Genomic DNA, 20,024 nt, shown 5'->3' with positions numbered 1-20,024 from the left:
ATCAGGCAATGGGACCCTGTGTGAGAATCCCTCTGGCTACGTTAAAGGCATCTTGAAACCTATTGTATGGGGGATCCCCAGCTTCTGTCGTGACACTACGGATTTCTTACAGATACTCAATACCCACGGACTGGGAACATTCCTCGTCACAATGGATGTTTCAGCACTCTATACCAGCATCCCCCACAATGATGGCATCGTGGCAACAGCCTCAGTAGTCAACACCAACAACTGCCAATCTTCGAGCACTGTGCTACAACTCATCCACTTCATCCTCGATCATAACGTCTTCACCTTTGACAACCAGTTCTTCATCCAGACACGCGGAACAGCTATGGGGACCAAATTTTCACCCCAATATGCCTACATCTTCATGAACAAGTTCGAACAAGACTTCTTCTCTATGCAGGATCTCCAACCAACATTATACATCAGGTACATTGACGACATTTTCTTCCTCTGGACCCATGGCGAGGAGTCACTGATAAAACTACACAGTGATATCAACAAGTTTCATGAAACTCACCATGGACTACTCTCGATTATCTGTCTCATTCTTGGACACATGCATCTCCAACAAGGATGGACACCTCAGCACCACACTACCGCAAACCCACAGACAACCTCACAATGCTATACTTCTCCAGCTTCCACACAAAACATATTAAAACAGCCATCCCATATGGACAAGCCCTACGCATACACCGGATCTGTTCAGATGAGGAGGAACGTGACGGGCATCTGGAAGTACTCAGGGATGCCCTCACAAGAACGGGGTACGATGCTCAACTCATCGACCGCCAGTTCCGACGTGCCACAGCAAGGAACCGTAATGACCTCCTCAGGAGACAGACACATGCTGCAAACGACAGGGTACCCTTCATTGTCCAGTACTTCCGAGGAGCTGAAAAACTACACCATGTTCTTCGTGACCTGCAACACATTATCATTGAGGATGAGCACCTCGCCAAGGTCTTGCCCACACCTCCACTGCTTGCCTTTAAACAACCACCAAACCTCAAACAGATCATTGTTCGTAGCAAGCTGCCCGGCTTTTAGGACAACTCCATACAACCCTATCATGGTAGGTGCTGCAAGACGTGTCTGAGTGTGGACATTGTATCCACCATTACATGTGGGGACACCTCCCACCATGTATGTGGCAGGTACTCGTGACTCAGCCAGCGTTGTCTATCTTATACGTTGCAGGCAAGGATGCCCTGAGGCATGGTACATTGGGGAAACTGAGCAGAGGCTACGGCAACGGATGAATGGGCACAGCACAACAATCAACAGACAGGAGGGTTCCCTCCCAGTTGGGAAACACTTCAGCGGTCCAGGACATTTGACCTCGGACCTTTGGGTGACCATCCTCCAAGGCGAACTTCAGGACAGGCAGCAGCGAAAAGTCGCCAAGCAGAGGCTGATAGCTAAGTTCCATACCCATAGGGAGGGCCTCAACTGGGACCTTGGGTTCATGTCACACTACAGGTGACTACCATTGCACTATATATACACACACACACACAGGCACTCTTACACACACAGACAGACACATTTCTTACTCGCACTAATTGTTTATCTAGTTTAAGGTTATAATTTAGTTTAGAATTTAAAGCATAATTATAGGCACAAAATACTTACTTTAACCAGGCTAACTTTATGCAACTTAAAAATGTAATAAATTTTAATAAGTTTGTTTCTTCTCCAACAGAAGAAATTTCCAATATATTCATTTCAGCTGGATTGAAGGAAGTTCAAAACTTAATGGATCGACGACTTCAAGTTAACCGCAAAAAAAGAATTGCAATGCATCGTGTTTGGGTGCAATGCAAATACCAAAAGCCGTCTGTAAACTATTTAAGATAAGATTTAAGATAGTTATTTTTGCATCTTTTTTAAATGATGTTGCTCCAGGTGGAAAAGTTTCACTACTGTATGCTGTTAATTTATTTTTGTTCCTTGAATGTATAGGCATATTTTTTCCTTTTTTCAAAATCTAATTTTACTTTAAATACTACAGTGAACCTGAAAGATGCGATTAAAATTTTGTTTGAAATATTTGATTCTTGTTATTCTGTATCTTTTTTTTACATGTTCACAAGATATTTCAAATCGCTCTCAAAGGTGCTACATGCCTGAGTGCATCCTCTCTAGCATCGAGATGTGTTGTTATCATTCCTGTTATAAGAGAATAACTGTAGCAGCAAATAGGAATTGTTAGAGCCTAACAACCCACCAATGTTTATTACAGGAGAATGCACTGCCATATTCAATTACAGTCGAGAATCGAAAATCCATTTGAAACGTCTATATGGGAAATTACGAGGTTGATGCCAGTGGAGCTCGCTGTCAGAAACTGTTTACTTGTGATTTGGAGATGCCGGTGTTGGACTGGGGTGTACAAAGTTAAAGAATCACACAACACCAGGTTATAGTCCAACCCTGGCACTGCAAGACATGTCAGAGTGTGGACATGGATATCACCATTACGCGTGGGAACACCTCCCACCATGTACGTAGCAGGTACTCATGTGATTCAGCTAACGTTGTCGCTCTTAAATGCTGCAGGCAAGGATGCCCTGAGGCATGGTACATTGGGGAAACCAAGCAAAGGCTACGGCAACGGATGAATGGGCACCGCACAACAATCAACAAACCGGTATGTTCCCTCCCAGTTGGGGAACACTTCAGCGGTCCAGGACATTCAACCTCGGACCTTTGGGTGACCATCTTCCAAGGCAGACTTCGGGACAGGCAGCAGCGAAAAGTGGCCGAGCAGAGGCTGATAGCTAAGTTCGGTACCCATAGGGAGGGCCTCAACCGGGACCTTGGGTTCATGTCACACTACAGGTGACTACACACACACACGCAGACACTCCTGCAGAGACACAGATTCCTAAACTCTCACATGCACCCTCACAGACTCCGACCCCTTTACACTCTCATACTCACATATACACTCACTCTCACAGACACCCACACACACCCACATGCACATATACATTTGTGGGGTGAATTTGTACTTGCAGAGTTACATTGTACTTTGCTCAAAAACTGCATGAATCCATGTAAGACTCTGTTAACTCATTTTTTAGATTAGAATCAGTCTAAACATTATGGCACAGACAATAGAACACTGGGCTAACACCAACATCTTATCTGGCCTGACACCAATTGTTACAGTTAACCTGAGAATGTAACTTTTAAAAAGAGTTTTGTGATTGCCATATGAAAGAAGTTATTCTAACAGATGAGAGACTTGACAAACAATCAAGTATTTTTCAATGTATAATTTCAGTTACATCACACTGGAAACCTTTGGTATAAATTCTGTGTGTTACAATTGTGTCCTCCACAACCACCTGATGAAGGAGCGGCGCTCCGAAAGCTAGTGCTTCCAATTAAACCTGTTGGACTATAACCTGGTGTTGTGTGATTTTTAACTTTGTTTAATTGTGGTTAGCTCTACCCTTTATATGCAGACAATTACATAAGTGCTATTTTGCTAAATACTTTTTGAGAATTATTCTTGTCAGAAAATGCTGTTGCAAAGTCAATTTCAAGTCTTTCTGCTTTTTCTAACCTAACAATTGATTTTTGAGGTTTTTTTACCCTCTTTTATGCCAACTAGTAACTGAAAGAAAGTTTTGTAAGTTACATTCCTATCTGAAAGAAAAGTGTCAATGAGACCATTGTAGTTCATCCTGTAGAAACCTGCATTCTCAGCATGAGACCTTCAGTCTCTTCATGAACGAAATGAGATTTTATCTCTTCAAGCTACGGAGAAGACAGCACCAGTTATTAATCATGCTTCTTATGGAGAATTAGTTCCTAACGTGTTCTGAACATATCTTAACTGAGTTTAAAGCCTGTTTTCTTACGTTAGAGTTATGGTGTGACTTGAAATAATTCTTGGATTGATCTTTTCTCTTTTTACAATCTCCTCACACTTGCCTGAGCATTAAGGAATCTGCAATTTTAGTGGTGTAACATAACCTAATCATCTGAGGATCAGTTATATGTTCATTCCCCTGACTGCTATTCCTCTTTATGTATTGATACCCAGAACACTATACATTGTGAAACCACTTTCTTTTCAAAAAAGTCCCACTTTCTTTTCAAAATGTAACAGGTTACCTTAGTCTAAGTTGAATTTTATCTGCAGTAGTTCTGCCTATTTACAAACTTTGTGTAGTTTTTTGACTATTGCTTTAAAATCAACTGCTTCCTGCTACCTCCAATTTGGTATTATTTGCAACTGTTAAATTATGGAGTTGGATTTTAAAGTGGCCAAATATAATAATTTGAAAGCTGATGGGAATTAAAACTGACTAAATTGATAGCATTTTTGATTTGATTTGATTTATTGTTGTCACATGTACCTAAATACAATAAAAAGTTTTGTTTTGCAAATCCTACAGGCAGATGATAGCAAACAAGGATACACGGATCATAAGATGCTTAGATAGAGCAAGTCATACAAGGTTATGGCTGCATAGGAGGTGCAAATGGCAAGATCAATATTAGAGAGGTCCAGTAAGCAGTCTAATAACAGCAGGGAAGAAGCTGTTTTTGAACCTGTGCGTGTATCTTCTGTATCTTCTGCCTGACAGGAGAGGTTGGAACAGAGTATTACCAGGGTGGGAGGAGTCTTGGGAGGTTGGCTTCCCTGATGTTCTGGGCTGTGCAAACAACTTTATGTAGTTTTTTTTATGGTCCTGGGCGGAGCGGCTATTGTACTAAGCTGCTATGACCCAGATAAAGTGCTTTCTATGGTGCATCTGCAAAAGTTTGTGAGGCTCCTTATGGGCATACTGAATTTCCTCAGCCACCTGAGGAAGAAGATGCACTGATGTGCCTTCTTGACCGTCACACCGATGTGGGAGGTCTAGGACAGGTTGTTGGTTATCATCTTCCTCCAAACTTGACAATCAACCATCTGCGCCTCAGCTCTGTCAATATAGATAGGGGCATGTCCTCCTCTCTTCCTGATGTTGCCTTCAATCCTTCCATCCGATTATCACTGTAGTGCATTAGGCTATGTATGAGCAGCCGGAGAGCAGAAACAGTTTGCAATGAGCATATGTGAATTGCTCAGTTCGTTAGATAATGAGATTGACTCTGAAGTTTAACTTTGAGTTTACAGGTTTTTGGACTTCCTGGAGGTCACCAGTGATAGCACAGTGAGCGGATTATAGCGAAAATGGTTGAAACCATATCAGAGAAATGCCAATAATGATAAGATCGCAGTCTATTATACAGAAAGAGGTAATTCTGATCCATTGAGTCACCTCCCACACTACCCATATATCCCTGCATGTTTTTCTGATCCAAGTGTTTACTCAGTACACTTTTGTTGTTTACTGTGATCTGAATTTGTATCCAACATACTGTTAGGTTGTGTACTGATTGCATAAAAATATTTTTCTTCATGTCATATATCATTCTTCTACCAATCACCTGAAATCTTTTCCTCCTTATTATAATCTATTCAGCCGTTGTAAGTGGTATCTTTGTTTGCTCTATCCTGATTTTAAACACCTTGATCAGATATCCTCTTGTTTTCCTTAGTCGGAAAATGCCTGTTGATTTACTGTGACCTTCACGTCTTATCTAAAGTGCGGTGTCCAGGATTGGATAATGCTCCAGCAAGGGTCAAAAAAAAGTTTTATGTCTGATTAATATAATTTTCTGGCTAATGTTTATAAACTCCAGGATCCCATTGCTTTATTAACTGTTTTGTTACACTGTACTGCTATCTTCAAAAAACATGCAGAATATGGGTCGAGAATGCCATTTGCAAGTTCCACACCAAGTCACACAACACTCTGACCAGGAAGTATATTCCTGTTTCTTCACTGTCACTAAGTCAAAGTCCTGGAACTCCCTCCCTAAGTAATACCATATGGATTGCAACAGTTCAAGAATGTGGTTCATCATAAATACTCCATACAGATACAGGCTTATTTTACCTGCTTGTTAGACCGGGTTTTTCACAGGTCTTTGGCTGAGAAGTTACTTTATGAACTTTGGAGGAAATCATCTTCGTCTTGAAGATTTGATTTGCATTTTGGGACTCTGATACTATATGGTTAATACAACCTTAATTCAACAAACAATGAACATCTAAATGAACAGCAGCAGTCACAGACTGCTGGTCATAGATCTGTAACTCACAGGAAAGAGGATGATCAGAGAAGTGTAATTTGTAGAAGTTTATATACACAACACAAGGTCAATTACAAAGGGTAGGTTTCCAGATGTGTAAGAATATTAGTGTGTTAGGAGGCTCAGGGTGTTGTGTGAGGTGGTGGCAGTAATCATGTGTTGGTGAAACAAGAACTACTACCAGCTGGCTGCACTTTATTTGTGACCTACTGCCAAAGTCATCAACAATTTATTTTTGCCTCTGGGTCATTTCAGGACTCTGCTAGAGACATTTGCAAGATCTTGTAGTTGGCAGTCCACAAATTCTTTAAGTAGTTAATTGATGGCTTGTTTGCCAGGGCCAGTAATTGGATCAACTTTGTCTGCAATGCCACCAATCCAAAGGAATAGGTGCTTTATAGCTGTAGTTGGCCTCCTGGAGGTGCAGAGACATAACACACTACACTTGCCTTATAGTTATGGTAACTACAGATCACCAGGGGTATCAATTTAAAGTGTACTATTGTGCAACTAGTATGTAGCTATAGAATTATATTAATACGTGAATGCACAGGATTCCCAGGGCCTTAGCTGGTCCTTTTGTCCCTCAGCAATCCATCTTCTAGGTAACCTTGCTTTCAGATACAAAGACATCTGCTGGCAGCTTGGAGGCAAGTGACATCACTTAAAACACGGTTGATGACATTTCTCAGCTACTCGAAGAACAAGTCAGGGAAGACTATAATGATTTTCATATGGCAATCGTCTATCAAAACAAGACATCATGCTGAATTTCAGTAAGTGTTGAACAAATGCCATTCAGCAGGGACCATTCAGGGTCCACACAAAGCTCATCATTGTTCAGAAGTAAAGTTTGAACTTGCAGGAAGGTCAAGGCATAGAACCCTGGGGTATTCTATAAAGTGCAAATAAAGCAGAAGGTGATGAATGGCATTCACCACTATCACTGCAAGATGTAGGTTTTTCAATTCAATTACAATTGATAAGAATTAGGTCAGTTAGATCATGTTGTAAAAGATTCCCAGACCTGAATAACTATGTGACTACTCCAAGCAAGTTTTCACACATGTCATCGAATTTATTAAGTTGAGTATTGTTTTGCTCTTAATGTGATACTTAATAAGGCAGTGGATTAGTTAAAAGTACAGCTCACAACCTCTGAGTGTCAGGGCACACATATTTCATTTTGCTCTGTTGACTGAAGTTTTTCTGTTGTCTTATAGTGCACTGTTGAGTTACTCCTTAATAACCCTTACTAGCCATTACTCACGGTGCACAATGGAAGCCCTGAATTCAAATTTTCTTTCAAACGCAATGAAAAGCTCTATCAGTTCAAATTGGCTTATTTTCTGATTGGTTTCCTAAGGGTATTGGCCATCTTACTGATATCACTTCCTGTTATCTCCTGAGTAGTATTCTGAGATGTCATTTGTGGAACCATCCTTTCACCTTACAGCTGTTAACATTTAACTTACTAACTTTATTATTCATACTAAGATAATAAAGCATTACAAAATAATTTGTCTGCCTACAGGATATGTAAAATCACATGCTAATGACTAAATAACATTACATATGTCTAATTGATACATCAAAATGTTTTGGAGAGTTCCAAAGCTTATCAAGATATCTTAGTTAAAAAAAAGTTGTTAATGTGTGGCAACGGTATCTTATGTTGACAACAGTTATGCAGAATATGATACTAATGCCCCATTTGATTATTATACATAATTAAATTAAAACTAATTGCTGAAAAATAAACTCAGATCTATGGCACCCACTATAGGCACGGACTAAGTGGAGAGAATGAATTCTTTCTGTGCTACATCTCCTTTTGACTGTTCAGCAAAAGGAACTAATTGTTGTCCAGGCTGTTGCAAGAATCACTTTGCTTCTATCAATGCAACTACCTTAGAATCTCATGCATGAGCCATTTTGCTTCTGTCCCCACACGGTGTTTAACTGATAGTTCACAATGCTATTAGCAGTCCTGTAAACAACAAATCACCCTTTTCGCATCTTTCCGTCCCTCAATTCATGTCTCCCCATTCATTTGTAAACAACTGAAAAGGCCACTTGATAACCAGCACCCAAGAATAAACAACATAGGAAAGTGGTGCAGAACAATGGCTTTCTGTGCATCAATGCGTAATCTAGACTTAATGTACATTCTCCTATGTAACTACAAATCTTTTGTCTTCGACTTTGAGTCAATGAGAGATACCAATGCTACAGTTTAAGAAGGCAAGACTTGGAATCACAGTAATGCTTGGTTCAGTGTTCCAAGCAGGTAATCCCCTGTTTTAACTCATTTGCTTTAACATTGATCAGTTAATGGGCTCATATTCAGATATACCATCGGACGTTTTGTTTTTACATCATTTTGCTCTGAGTCTGACAAATGGTTGCCTGATCTGCATCATTCTGGAGTTAACTATATTCCCTGATAAAGGGGAGAAAAGATTGAATGCAAAGGAGATCTTTATCAATAGATCAGCGCTGCAGTTCAGGGTAGCAGAAAACCTATCCAGGTGTCAGTAGGAGGAATACAATTGAGCATTATCAATAAAATCAATGGGAAATAACACCTTGGATGCAATTAGTCGATTACGTATTTGACCATCTAGCACAGGAATTTACTCCGAGCAAATGAAGGCATCAACATCTAATCACTGTGAACAGAGTAACATTGTTGATGCCTTCACTTGCTCGGAGTAAAACAAAGTAGCTATTGTGTTTTTATTAAGATTTTCTCTTCTTTCCTCAACCTTTTAAAATGTATAATGAATTTCAACGTTAGTTATATTTCAACTCTGTTTTAAAGGTGTTTTCTTATCTCCATGATCATAGGTCATAAGTTATCTCCATTAATTCTAACAATCTTTAAATCAATCATCATGTTGGCCCCTTATATTGACCCTCGAATTAGGCTGGTGGGATCTTTTCATTCTGAAACCATGATCAGAGAATGTTCACGTTTGTTCTCAATGATGGATTCTGTTATTTTGCTGGTTGTTGATGCAACATTAGTGGGCTGATTTTGCTACTTTTTTAAAGTAAATATAAAAAATGTTAATTCTGAATCTTTTCCCAGCTCATGTGATATGATTCTAAAGGTGTTGGCAGCCCTAATTACTTGTCCAAATTTGTCTGGGTCAAAAGTTGAAGATCAAGAGTGTCAGTACTCTAATTGATTATGCAAGGTAATGTGGCCAAATTTGGTACTGTTCTTGGATGCATGCATACTTTGTCACAGTAGTCACATGGTGAAAATAAAGAGTGGAATTGCTTGCTGACTTTTTTTTTCCCTGCCATCCTAGAATTCTGATATCTCCAAATGCTGTAATAGCTAATAACAGCTGGTTCAGTACAGACTGAGGATTGAAGCTGGGATGCTTTGGTTCATATAGACTATACATTAGGACAACTATTCATAAAAAAAGTTTATCATTCCCATCTTTTAAACATTTAAAAGAACTTTCAGTCACTGTAAACAACTGCACTGTTATCATGTGGTTTTCAAAGCAGCACTGCTCCTGAACCACAAAATGATAAATTTGAGGCTCACTCCAGGAGGTGATGTATGAGGAAGGTGTGTTTATAGTGCGGCTGAGCAAGTTAATTATCAATCTGCAAATGTTCCCAATATGACTATGGCTGATGGTCAGGATGGAAAGGACCCTTGGTCAGCAATGATTGATGCAGTGTGGCTCTTCAAACCCACAGAAACAGATGGAATGTTTTCACCAAGTAGTTAGATATAGTTATTGGAGTTAAAGGGATCAACGGGTATCAGGAGAAAGTGGGAACATGGTACTGAGTTGGATAATCAACCATGATCACGTTGGATGGCATAGCAGATACAAAGGCCAAATGCCCTATACCTGCTTCAATTTTTATTTCTGTTTCAAGAGCTTCTGGTAATAGGACAGATACCTGCTCTGGGAAAAGTGAGCTATGGAAACAGATGCAAGAATGTGTTTCATTTGGCATGGAAAGAGAATTGGTAGAGAGATTATGTTTTCAACTCTACTTGCTTTAAACTAGAAGTTGGTTTCAGTGTGGATCAATACAAGTAGTAGTGTTTCTCAAAAGCCAGTGTTGAAACTATTGCTTTTTCCAATACACAGTTGACTTGTATGTCAGATATTTTGGAAATGCTTTGAAAATTGAAAAGGACATATTTCAGTTTGTGAGGCGCTGGCACACAGCACCAGGGTAAAAGGGAATGGTTCTGGTTGAATGGGCTTTACTTGAACCATGCTGGGACTAGTGTCCTAGCTAATCAAAAACTAAAGCTGTACAGAGCATTTCAGGGTATCAAGTTGGATAACGATAGAGGATGTGGGACAGAAAGAAAAGGTGTACAAACACAGAAAAATGGCAGAAAATAGGATCAAATTAATGGCTGTTTACTTGAATGCAGGTAACATCTGGATTAATGGTAAATGGGTACCATCTTATAACCATTACACAGACATGATTTACAAGAAGATCAAAACTGGGAACTAATTATTCGGGGTATGTGATTTTTTGAAAAGGCAAGCAGGAGGAAGGGCCCGTTCCTGTACTGGACTGTTTTTGAAGGAAAGGATGGTGGCATCGTTTGTTTGTATGAGATGGAATAAGTACAATAGCAAGAAAAGATCATGGATCAGAAAATGTAGAATTCCAATAAGTAGAGGCAATAAATAAAAAAGGGGAATAAGTCACTGAGGAGTTATCTAAAGGCCCCTTAACAGTAGCTTTGCAGTGGGACAGAATAAATCAGGAGACAATGAGCCCATGTAAAAACAGTAATATATTAATTATGGGTGACTTTAATGTTCATGTCCATTAGGATAGTCAGACTGGCAGAGGTAGCGACAAGAAAGAATTCATTGTTTGGAAGAGTTTTCAAGAACAATATGTTTGGATCCAATCAGGGATCAGGCTATTTTAAATCTGGCGATGTTTAATGAGGGAGGTTCAATAAATGATGCCAGATTTAAAAATCCCTTAGGGAAACAATGACCATAATATGATAGAATTTAGCATTCAGTTTGAGATGAGAAACTTGTGTTGGAAACAACCACTAGGTTTAAATAAGAATAATTATAAAAGAATGGGGGCAGAGTTAGGTGGCTGTAAAAGAGGTTCATCATCATAGATAACCAAGAAAACAGGAAGGAAATGGTTCATGGCTCAAAATAAAGAAGTTCCCAGTGAAAAAGAAGGAATCTAGGAAAAGGATAAGTCAGCCGTAGTTAATCAGGGAAGTTAAAGCCAGCATCAAATTGGCAGAAATTTAATGCCACCCTTAATGCTAGCCATACCCTAATGTGCCAAAGATTGGTGGGAAGTCAGGGCATTGGGAAAGGTTTAGAAACCAACAAAAGACAACTAAAAAAGAAAGAGGGAGAAAATAAACATTGAGGGACTCTTGCAAGTAAAATCAGGATGGAAAGCGACACTCCTTTAAATACATAATAAGAAAAATGATGACCAAACTTAATGAGACTGGGGAAATAACAATGGGGACCCAGGAAATTTGCAAAGAAGTCAAATAAATAGGATGCAGCCGTCTTCATAGTAGAAGACAATAGTAGCATTCTGAAGTTACTACATAATCAAGGGTCAAAAAGAAGTGAAAATAATTACAATGACAATCATTAGAGAAGATATGCTTGTGTATCTAATGGAAATAAACCCCAATAAATCCCCTGGACTTGACAGGATGCATGCCTAGGATATTAAAAGAATTTGCTACAGAGATAATGGATGTACTGCTTATAATCTTCCAAGAATTCTTCGATTCTGGAAAAGGCCCAAAGGATTGGGAAACTGCTAAAGTAGTGGGGAGACAATAGCCCAGTGGTATTATCGCTAGACTACTAATCTGGAAACTCACCTAATGTTCTGGGGACCTGGGTTCGAATCTCACCATGGCAGTTGATAGAATTTGAATTTAATAGAGTAAGATTTGGAATTAAACCTACTGATGATTATGAAGCCATTGTTAATTGTCAGGAAAAAACAATCCGGTTCACTAATTCCTTCAGGGAAGGAAATCTACCATCCTCCCCGGTCTGGTCTACATTCCTGATGAAGGGCTTTTGCCCGAAACGTCGATTCTCCTGCTCTTCGAAATGCTGCCTGACCTGCTGTGCTTTTCCAGCAACACACTCTCGACTCTAATCTCCAGTATCTGCAGTTCTAACTTTCGCTTACATGTGACTCTAAACCCACAGCAATGTATTGACTCTGTATCGCCCTCTGGGCAATGAATGCTGGCCTAGCCAGCGATGCCCACATCCTGTAAGTGAAAACAAAATCTAAAAAGGGTAGGGAACAAAAAAAAACAGGTCAGTTAGCTTAACATATGTTATTGGGAAAATGTTGGAGTCTGTTTTAACGGATGCAATAGCAGCACATTTAGAAATATGTAATATGTTTAAGCAATCAGCATGGCTTCATGTGGGAGCAATCATGCCTGACAAATTTAATAGAAATCTTTGAGGAGGTAACAAGCATAATGGCTAAAAGGGAAACAGTGGATGTAATATATTTGCGTTTTTAGAAAGTGTTTACTAAGACATCACATGTTTGGCTATTTAATAAGAGGTTATGGTGTTGGAACTAGGATATTAGAATGGATAGAAGTATGGCTAACTAATAGAAGACAGAGTTGGGATAAGGAGTTACATTTTCAGGATGGCAATCTGTAACTAGTGGAGTGCCACAGAGATCAGTGTAAGTGAAAGCACATGTACTATAGCCACTTTTGCAATTGACACAAAAATAAGTGGGACAGTAAATGGTGAGGATGACACAGAATCTTCAGAGTAATATAGATAGATTAAACAAATGGGCAAGATCTTGACAGATGAAATATGATGTGAAACATTTGGGGTTATTGGCAGGAAGCATAGAGGAGCTGAATATTATTTAAATGGGGAAAGGTACGGAAATCTATAGAAAAGAGGAATTTTGGAGATCTCATGCATAAATCACAAAAAAAACTAGAATGGAGGGTCAACAAGTAATCAAGATGGCAAATTGAATGTTGGCCTTTATTTGAAAGGGAATGGAGTGTAAAAATAGATAAGTCTTGCTAAAGCTATATGACAGACTAGAATACTGCGAACATTTTTCAACCCATTATATCAGGAAAGATGTACTAGCATTGGAGGCAGTCAACAGAAGGTTCGCTAGGCTGATCCCAAGTTTGGGGAGACTGTCTAATGAGGAATGGTTGAGTAGCTTGGGCTGTATTCATCAGGGTTTAGAAAAATGAGAGGCAGCCTTGTTAAAACACATAAGATTCTTATGGACCTCACAGGATAGAAGCAGCAAGGTTGCTTCCCCTTATGGAAGATTCTAGGACCAGAGGGCAAAACATAAGCATAAGAGGACACCCTTTGAAGGCTGAGGTGAAGAGGAATTTATTCTCTAAGGGGAGTGAATTTATGGAAATCTTTGTAGAGACTGGATTATTAAGTACATGCAATGCTTTGTTAAACAGATTTTTAATCATTAAAGGAATCGAGAGTTATGCAGAGAAGACCGGAAAGTAGATTTGAGGATTGTCAGGTCAGATGTCTTCTCATTGGGTGGTGAAGCAGACTTGATGGGCTGAATGGCTTGCTTCTGCTCATACATCTTACCGTCATATGACTATGAAGTGATCTATGTAACTTGGGAAGTACATGGGGCATAGGCAAGACAAGGCAAGAGATTACAAATGCTTGCCAGGTGAAATTAGATAATACAAGTGTGAATTATGGAATTGGAAAGCAGAATAAAGCAAATGAATATGCATTCAATTGTAGAACATTAAGTAAGTAGGCCAGCAATGAGACTGAAATTCAGATTGTTTGATTCCTTAGAGATGTAATTTAACAATACTGTTCCCAATACTTGCAGCAATCCCCATAAACATTCCTGAGCAAAAAAGGTAAAATCAAACACAGTCTTATAGGAGAGAGAAATGGCAGAGAGATTCAGATGGAACACCTTCTTCCATGTAGCTATTTCTTTGACCAGCAGCCTCAAAAAAACTGACTGCTTGCTGAAACCAAACCAAACCAGAGAAAAGGAGAAATTGAGGATTGCAAATGCGGGAGTCAGAGTCGCGAGTGTAATGCTGGAAAAGCACAGCAAGTCAGGCAGCATCCAATGAGCAGGAAAATCGACATTTTGGGCATAAACCCTTCATCAGGAAGGGCTTATGCCTGAAATGTTGATTCTCCTGATCCTTGGATGCTGTCTGACCTGCTGTGCTTTTCCAGCACTACATTCTCAATCCCAAACCAGAGAAAAACTGAGCTGGGAGAACTGGCCACTCTACTTTCATTGTCCTAGAGTTTGTTGAAAAACTTAAAAGCTTTTTCACGTAGATAAACCCAGACATTTTGGAATCTATGCATTTATGACTCCTCTGAAAAAAGCCAAGGACAAACTGACCTTGTTAAAGGAGCAGCATCGTCACATACTTCACTCCTACCAGCAATTTAAAATCCCAATTTGCTCCTTTCATCTCCTAATCCCAAAAAGTGAATCCTCCATTTTCCATTTAGACAAAAGTCCCTTCACTCAATCTGGTGAGCATGAACAAATGGATTTCCATTTGCAAGGCCTTCTTCACTGTATCCTCAGCAAAGGCAGTGGTTGTCATGGACTACCAGGTTCTGCAAACCACTGTCTCCACAATGTCCACTAGCATCTGTAGTCCATCGCACTAGCCATGTGTGTTCAAAATCCAATGCAAGATGAGAGGGGTATGCAGTTCTTCAACCTCACTCCAGGTGTCCCTCATTTCAAGGGGACACGGTGGTGTCAGTGACACCCACAGGCTGAAGGAGCAACAGACAGGAACGCAGGGACAACTCAACATCCTGGGGTTTACCATAGACCAGGAATTCAACTGGACTTGTCAGATAAACACAGTGGCTGTAAAAACAGGTCAGAGGCTAGATGTACTGCAGTAGTTAACTCACCTCCTGACTCCACAAAGCCTGTCCACCATTGACAGGTCACGTCAAGAGTGTGATGGAATACTCCCCATTTGCCTGGACATGGCAGCTCCAACAACACTCAAGAAGCTTGACACCATTCAGGACAGTGTGTACTATCAAAAGATACAGTGTAGAAATTCACCAAATATCCTTAGACAGCACCTTCAAACCCATGACCATTGCCATCTAGAAGGACAAAGTTAGCAGATACATAGGAACACCATCAACTGCAAATTTCCCTCCAAACCATTCACCATCCTGACTTGCAAATATATCACTGTTCCCTCTGTCGCTGGGTCAAAATCCTATATTTCCCTTCCTAACAGCATTGTGCGTCAACCCACAGCAAGTGGACTGCAGCGGTTCAAAAAGGCAGCTCACCAAAACCTTCTCAAGTGTAACTAGGACAGCCAGAAATGCTGACCAGTCAGTGACACCCTCATCCCACAAATGAATTTTTAAAAACTGCCTCAAAGGCACTCGCATCCTTCCTTAAATACGATGTATAAAACTGCACACAGTCACCCAGATGTGTCTCGCCCATGGTCTGAATAAGTGTACCATGATCTTTCAATATTTTTGTATTTAACTCCCCTTGAGATAAATGACAACATTCCATTAGCTTAACATGTACACTGGGCAAAGAAATGAAGGATAGAATACATTGTGAGAAAATGTGAGATTATGCACTTTGGTCGTGCACTATTTTATAAATGGGGAAAGTCCTTGGAATCTAAAGTAGAAAGGAACTTGGAAGTCCTAGGATTCTCTTAAGGTTATCACACAGTTTAGTTGGCAGTTAGGAAAGCAAATACAATGTTAGCATTTATTTGAAGAGGGCTAGAATACAAGAGCAGAGATGTATTGTTGGGACTGCTTAAATGTCTGCTCAGACCGCATTTAGAATATTGTAAGCAGTTTTGAGCTCTGTATGGATATGCTGGACAAAGATGAGGTGCAGAGGAGGTTTACAAAAATGATCCCAGGAATGAAAGGCTTGTTGTATAACAAAGAGTTGAGGACTTTGGATCTGTACTCAGAGTTTTGAAGGAAGGGGGGGGATCTAATTGAAATGTACAGAATACTGAGAGGGCTGGATAGAGTCAACATGCAGAGGATGTTTCCACTAGAGAGACTAGGATCCTCGGGCACAGCCCCAGAGTGAAGGGATGACCCTTTAGAACTGAGATGAGGTGGAATTACTTCAGTCAGGGGGTGGTGACTCTGTGGAACTCAATGCTGCAGAAGGCTTTGGAGGCCAAGTCATTGAATGTATTTAAGACAGAGATAAGTTCATGATTAGTACGGGGATCAGGGGTTACAGGGAGAAGGTTGGAGATTGGGGTTGAGAAACCAATCAGCCAATGGTGGAGCAGCCTCAATGGTCTGAATGGCCTAATTCTATTCCTATATCTATGGTCTTATGAATTTATTCATATCTAACCGTTGCAATTGCTATGTTCCAATCTAATGGGACTGAACAAAAGGAATTTTGGAAAATGAAAATAAATGCATCAATTATCTCAGTAGGTACTTCTTCTAAAACACGAGGGTGAGGTAGGCCAACAGCTCCAGCAATCTACTGAGTATCACTTCTGTGGTGATTGTGATTTTCCTAGGTTCTATCTGTTTTCTGATATATTGCTGCTTCTGGGATGTTATTTGTATTCCCTGCAGTGACAATGTAAATTGTCCTATTCAATTTATATGCCTTGTCCTCATTTTGCATTATTCATTGTTCAGTCTCATTTTCTATCAGATCAACTTTCACTTTTGTTAACTTACTTCATTGTTAAACATTTATAGAAACGCTTCTGTTTCTGGTCAGCTTTCTCTTGTATTCCCATTTTTCCTTCCTTTTTTAATTTTTTGGTCATTATTTGTTGATTTTTATAATCCGTCCAATCTTCTGATCTGCCACTTTTCTTAGCACAATTATGTATTTTATTCTTTTTGTTTGAATCTGACTTTAACATTTCTAGTTAATCACAGATGTTGTGTCCAGCCCTTGGAATTTTTCTTACTCATTAGAATGTACCTATTCTATATATTCTTAAATGTCCCTTCAGGTGTCTGCCACTACATTTCTATTGAGCTATCCTTCAATTTAATTTGCCAATTCACTTTAGTCAGCTCTGCTTTCATGTACTAATAACTACCCTTATTTAAATATAAGAAACCACTCTCAGAGCCATGCCCCTCTCCCTCAAGCTGTATGCAAAATTCAATTATATTAGGGTCACTGCTATCTAAAGTACCTTCACTATGACACTACTAATTTATCTTAAGTCAATGCTCAATACCAGTATATTATAGCCTGCTCCTTGAGCAGCTCTGGACAGACTGTTCAAAGAAACTATCCTGAAAATATTGTATTTCCAACCCCATTCTCACCTTTGCCCATTTGACTTTTTCAGGCTATATGTAGGTTAAAATCTCCCCTGCTAATTGTTGTCCCTTTTGGCAAGTTCCTATTAGCTCTTCCTTTATGATGCAACCTACTGTGTGCTTAATGTTCGGGAGCCACTACACCACTCCCACAAGTGACTTATAGAATCAAAGAATCCCTACAGTGTGGAAGCAGGCCATTCAACCCATCAAGTCCACACCGATCCTCCAAAGAACATCCCAAGCAGACCCATCCCTATCCTATCCCTGTTACCCTGCATTTCCTATTCCTGCCTTTATAATTTCTCATTTGTACCCAAACTATTTCCACATCATGGTTGCCTGACTGTAGGTTATCCTTCCGTATTGTGGCAATATTATCATTTTCTAACAGAGCCACTCTTCCACCTTTTCTGAGCTTCCTCTTCTTCTTAAACATCATATACCTTTAAAGATGCAGGTTGCAATCCATGTCAAACTGCAGCTATATCTCTGTAATAGCTACCAAATCGTACTTAATTATTTCTCTTTGCACTCTCAGTTCATCTGTTTTGTTTTGAATGCCATATCCATTTAAATATTGAGTCATTTTATTCCTTAATTAAAGAATGTTTCTTTACACATTAGAAAAGGAATAAATCTACAAAATACATATAACTTATTTTTAATATCCAGAATTAATGTGTGATAAACATGGGTATTATACTGTGATCAAGCAACCCACAGTATGTTTGAAAATAGTAAATGCAATTCAAGCCTGATCGCACAGATTTCTCAGTAACTGAATACATGTAGCATTCAAGAGAAAACAAATGAACTCAGTACAAATTGAGATAAATTAGTGTGATCTGGTGGCAGAACTCTTACACAGCTGTAGGATGATCTGGCTTGGCACCTGAATATTGATAGGCTCTATGAAATTTAGGAAGAACAGGAGGCTAGGAAAGGGTCGAGAATGGCTCTGTTAATTAAAGATGATTTAGTTCAATAAAGTGTCATGACTTAAATTCAGGACACCAAGATATAGAAGCTTAATGAAGGTAAAGAATGATAAAGGCAGGAAGTCATTGTGAGAGTTGTGAACAGGCCTCCCTAACAATAACCATATGGTAGGACAATGTATTTAGGAAGAAGTTACTAGTTTATTAATCCAGAGACGTAGGTAATGTCCTGGGGACCCCAGTCAAAGCCTGCCATGGCAGATGGTCGAATTTGAGTTCAATAAAATTCTGGAATTAATTGTCTAATAATGACCATGAATCCATTGTCAACTGTTGAAAAAACCCTCTGGTTCACTAATGTCCTTTAGGGAAGGAAACTGCCTTCCTTACCTGGTCTGGCCTACATGTGATTTCAGACCTACAGCAATATGGTTTACTCTTAGCTGCCCTCTGGGCAATTAAGGATGGGTGGTGAATGCTGGCCTAGCCAGTGATACCTCCATAACTGAATAAAAAAAAATAGTGTGAGCTTTTCAAAAGGATATAGCAATTATCACGGGGGATTTTAGAGTACAAATCGACTGGAAAAATGAGATGGGGAAAGTAGTCTAGGTGAGGAATTAATTGGATGTTTCTGAAACAATTTCTTAGATCATCATGATGTGGAGGTGCCAGTGTTGGGCTGGGTGGACAAAGTTAAAAATCACACAACACCAGTTTATAGTCCAACAGGTTTATTTGGAAGTACTAGCTTTCAGAGCCTTGCTCCTTTATCATGACCTCCAAAAAAACCTGTTGGACTATAACCTGGTATTGTGTGATTTTTAACTTAGATCATCATGTTATGGCACTAATCAGACAGCAGGCTATACTGACCTGGCTTTAACAAATAAGATAAGACTAATTACTAATCCCAGTGCAAAAGTGCCCCTGAGTAACTGAGACTATATTATGTTTGAATTTTACATGCAGTTTAAGGGAGAGAAGTGTGGATCCAAGACGACTATTTTGAATTTAAACAGGAGCAATCATAAGGGTATGAGATCAGAGCTAGCCTGAGTGAATTGGCAATTTAGGTTAAGGGATAGGTCAGCAGAAATGCTGTGGCAAACATTAAGGGGATATTCTAGAAAGTGCAGAATAGGTACTTTCAACAAAGAAGCTAATTTTAAAGAGATGGACCCACCCTGAAGGTCAACTCAAAAAGTCAGAGGTAGTACCAAACTCAAAGAAAAGACATCATTCTGCAAAGATAGGTGGCAGGTTACAGGATTAGACAGAATATTAAAAAAAGAAAAGAATTACTGAAACATTAATTGTGAGACAAGGAAAGATTAGCCAAAGTATTAAAACAGAAAGGAGAAAGTGAGGTCTGCAGATGCTGGAGATCAGAGCTGAAAATGTGTTGCTGGAAAAGTGCAGCAGGTCAGGCAGCATCCAGGGAACAGGAGAATCGACGTTTCGGGCAGAAGGGCTTATGCCCGAAACGTCGATTCTCCTGTTCCCTGGATGCTGCCTGACCTGCTGC

The 20,024-nt window shown here is 39.6% G+C and overlaps 1 protein-coding gene across 2 annotated transcripts in view; it reads left to right on the top strand.

Moving 5' to 3' along the window:
• Positions 1-2,064, top strand: part of mettl8 (methyltransferase 8, methylcytidine) — a 42,364-nt gene extending 40,300 nt beyond the window's left edge. For both annotated transcript variants that reach the window (XM_043693721.1, XM_043693722.1), the window contains one exon: positions 1,715-2,064. In XM_043693721.1, the coding sequence (XP_043549656.1) occupies positions 1,715-1,869 (155 nt within the window). In that variant the 3' untranslated portion in view covers positions 1,870-2,064. The remainder of the gene's footprint in view (positions 1-1,714) is intronic.
• Positions 2,065-20,024: the final 17,960 nt, after the last annotated feature.

The sequence above is a fragment of the Chiloscyllium plagiosum genome, chromosome 7 (assembly GCF_004010195.1).
Source record: "Chiloscyllium plagiosum isolate BGI_BamShark_2017 chromosome 7, ASM401019v2, whole genome shotgun sequence".
In the NCBI taxonomy this organism is placed as follows: Eukaryota; Metazoa; Chordata; class Chondrichthyes; order Orectolobiformes; family Hemiscylliidae; genus Chiloscyllium; species Chiloscyllium plagiosum.
This window is presented reverse-complemented; position numbering and strand designations above follow the sequence as displayed.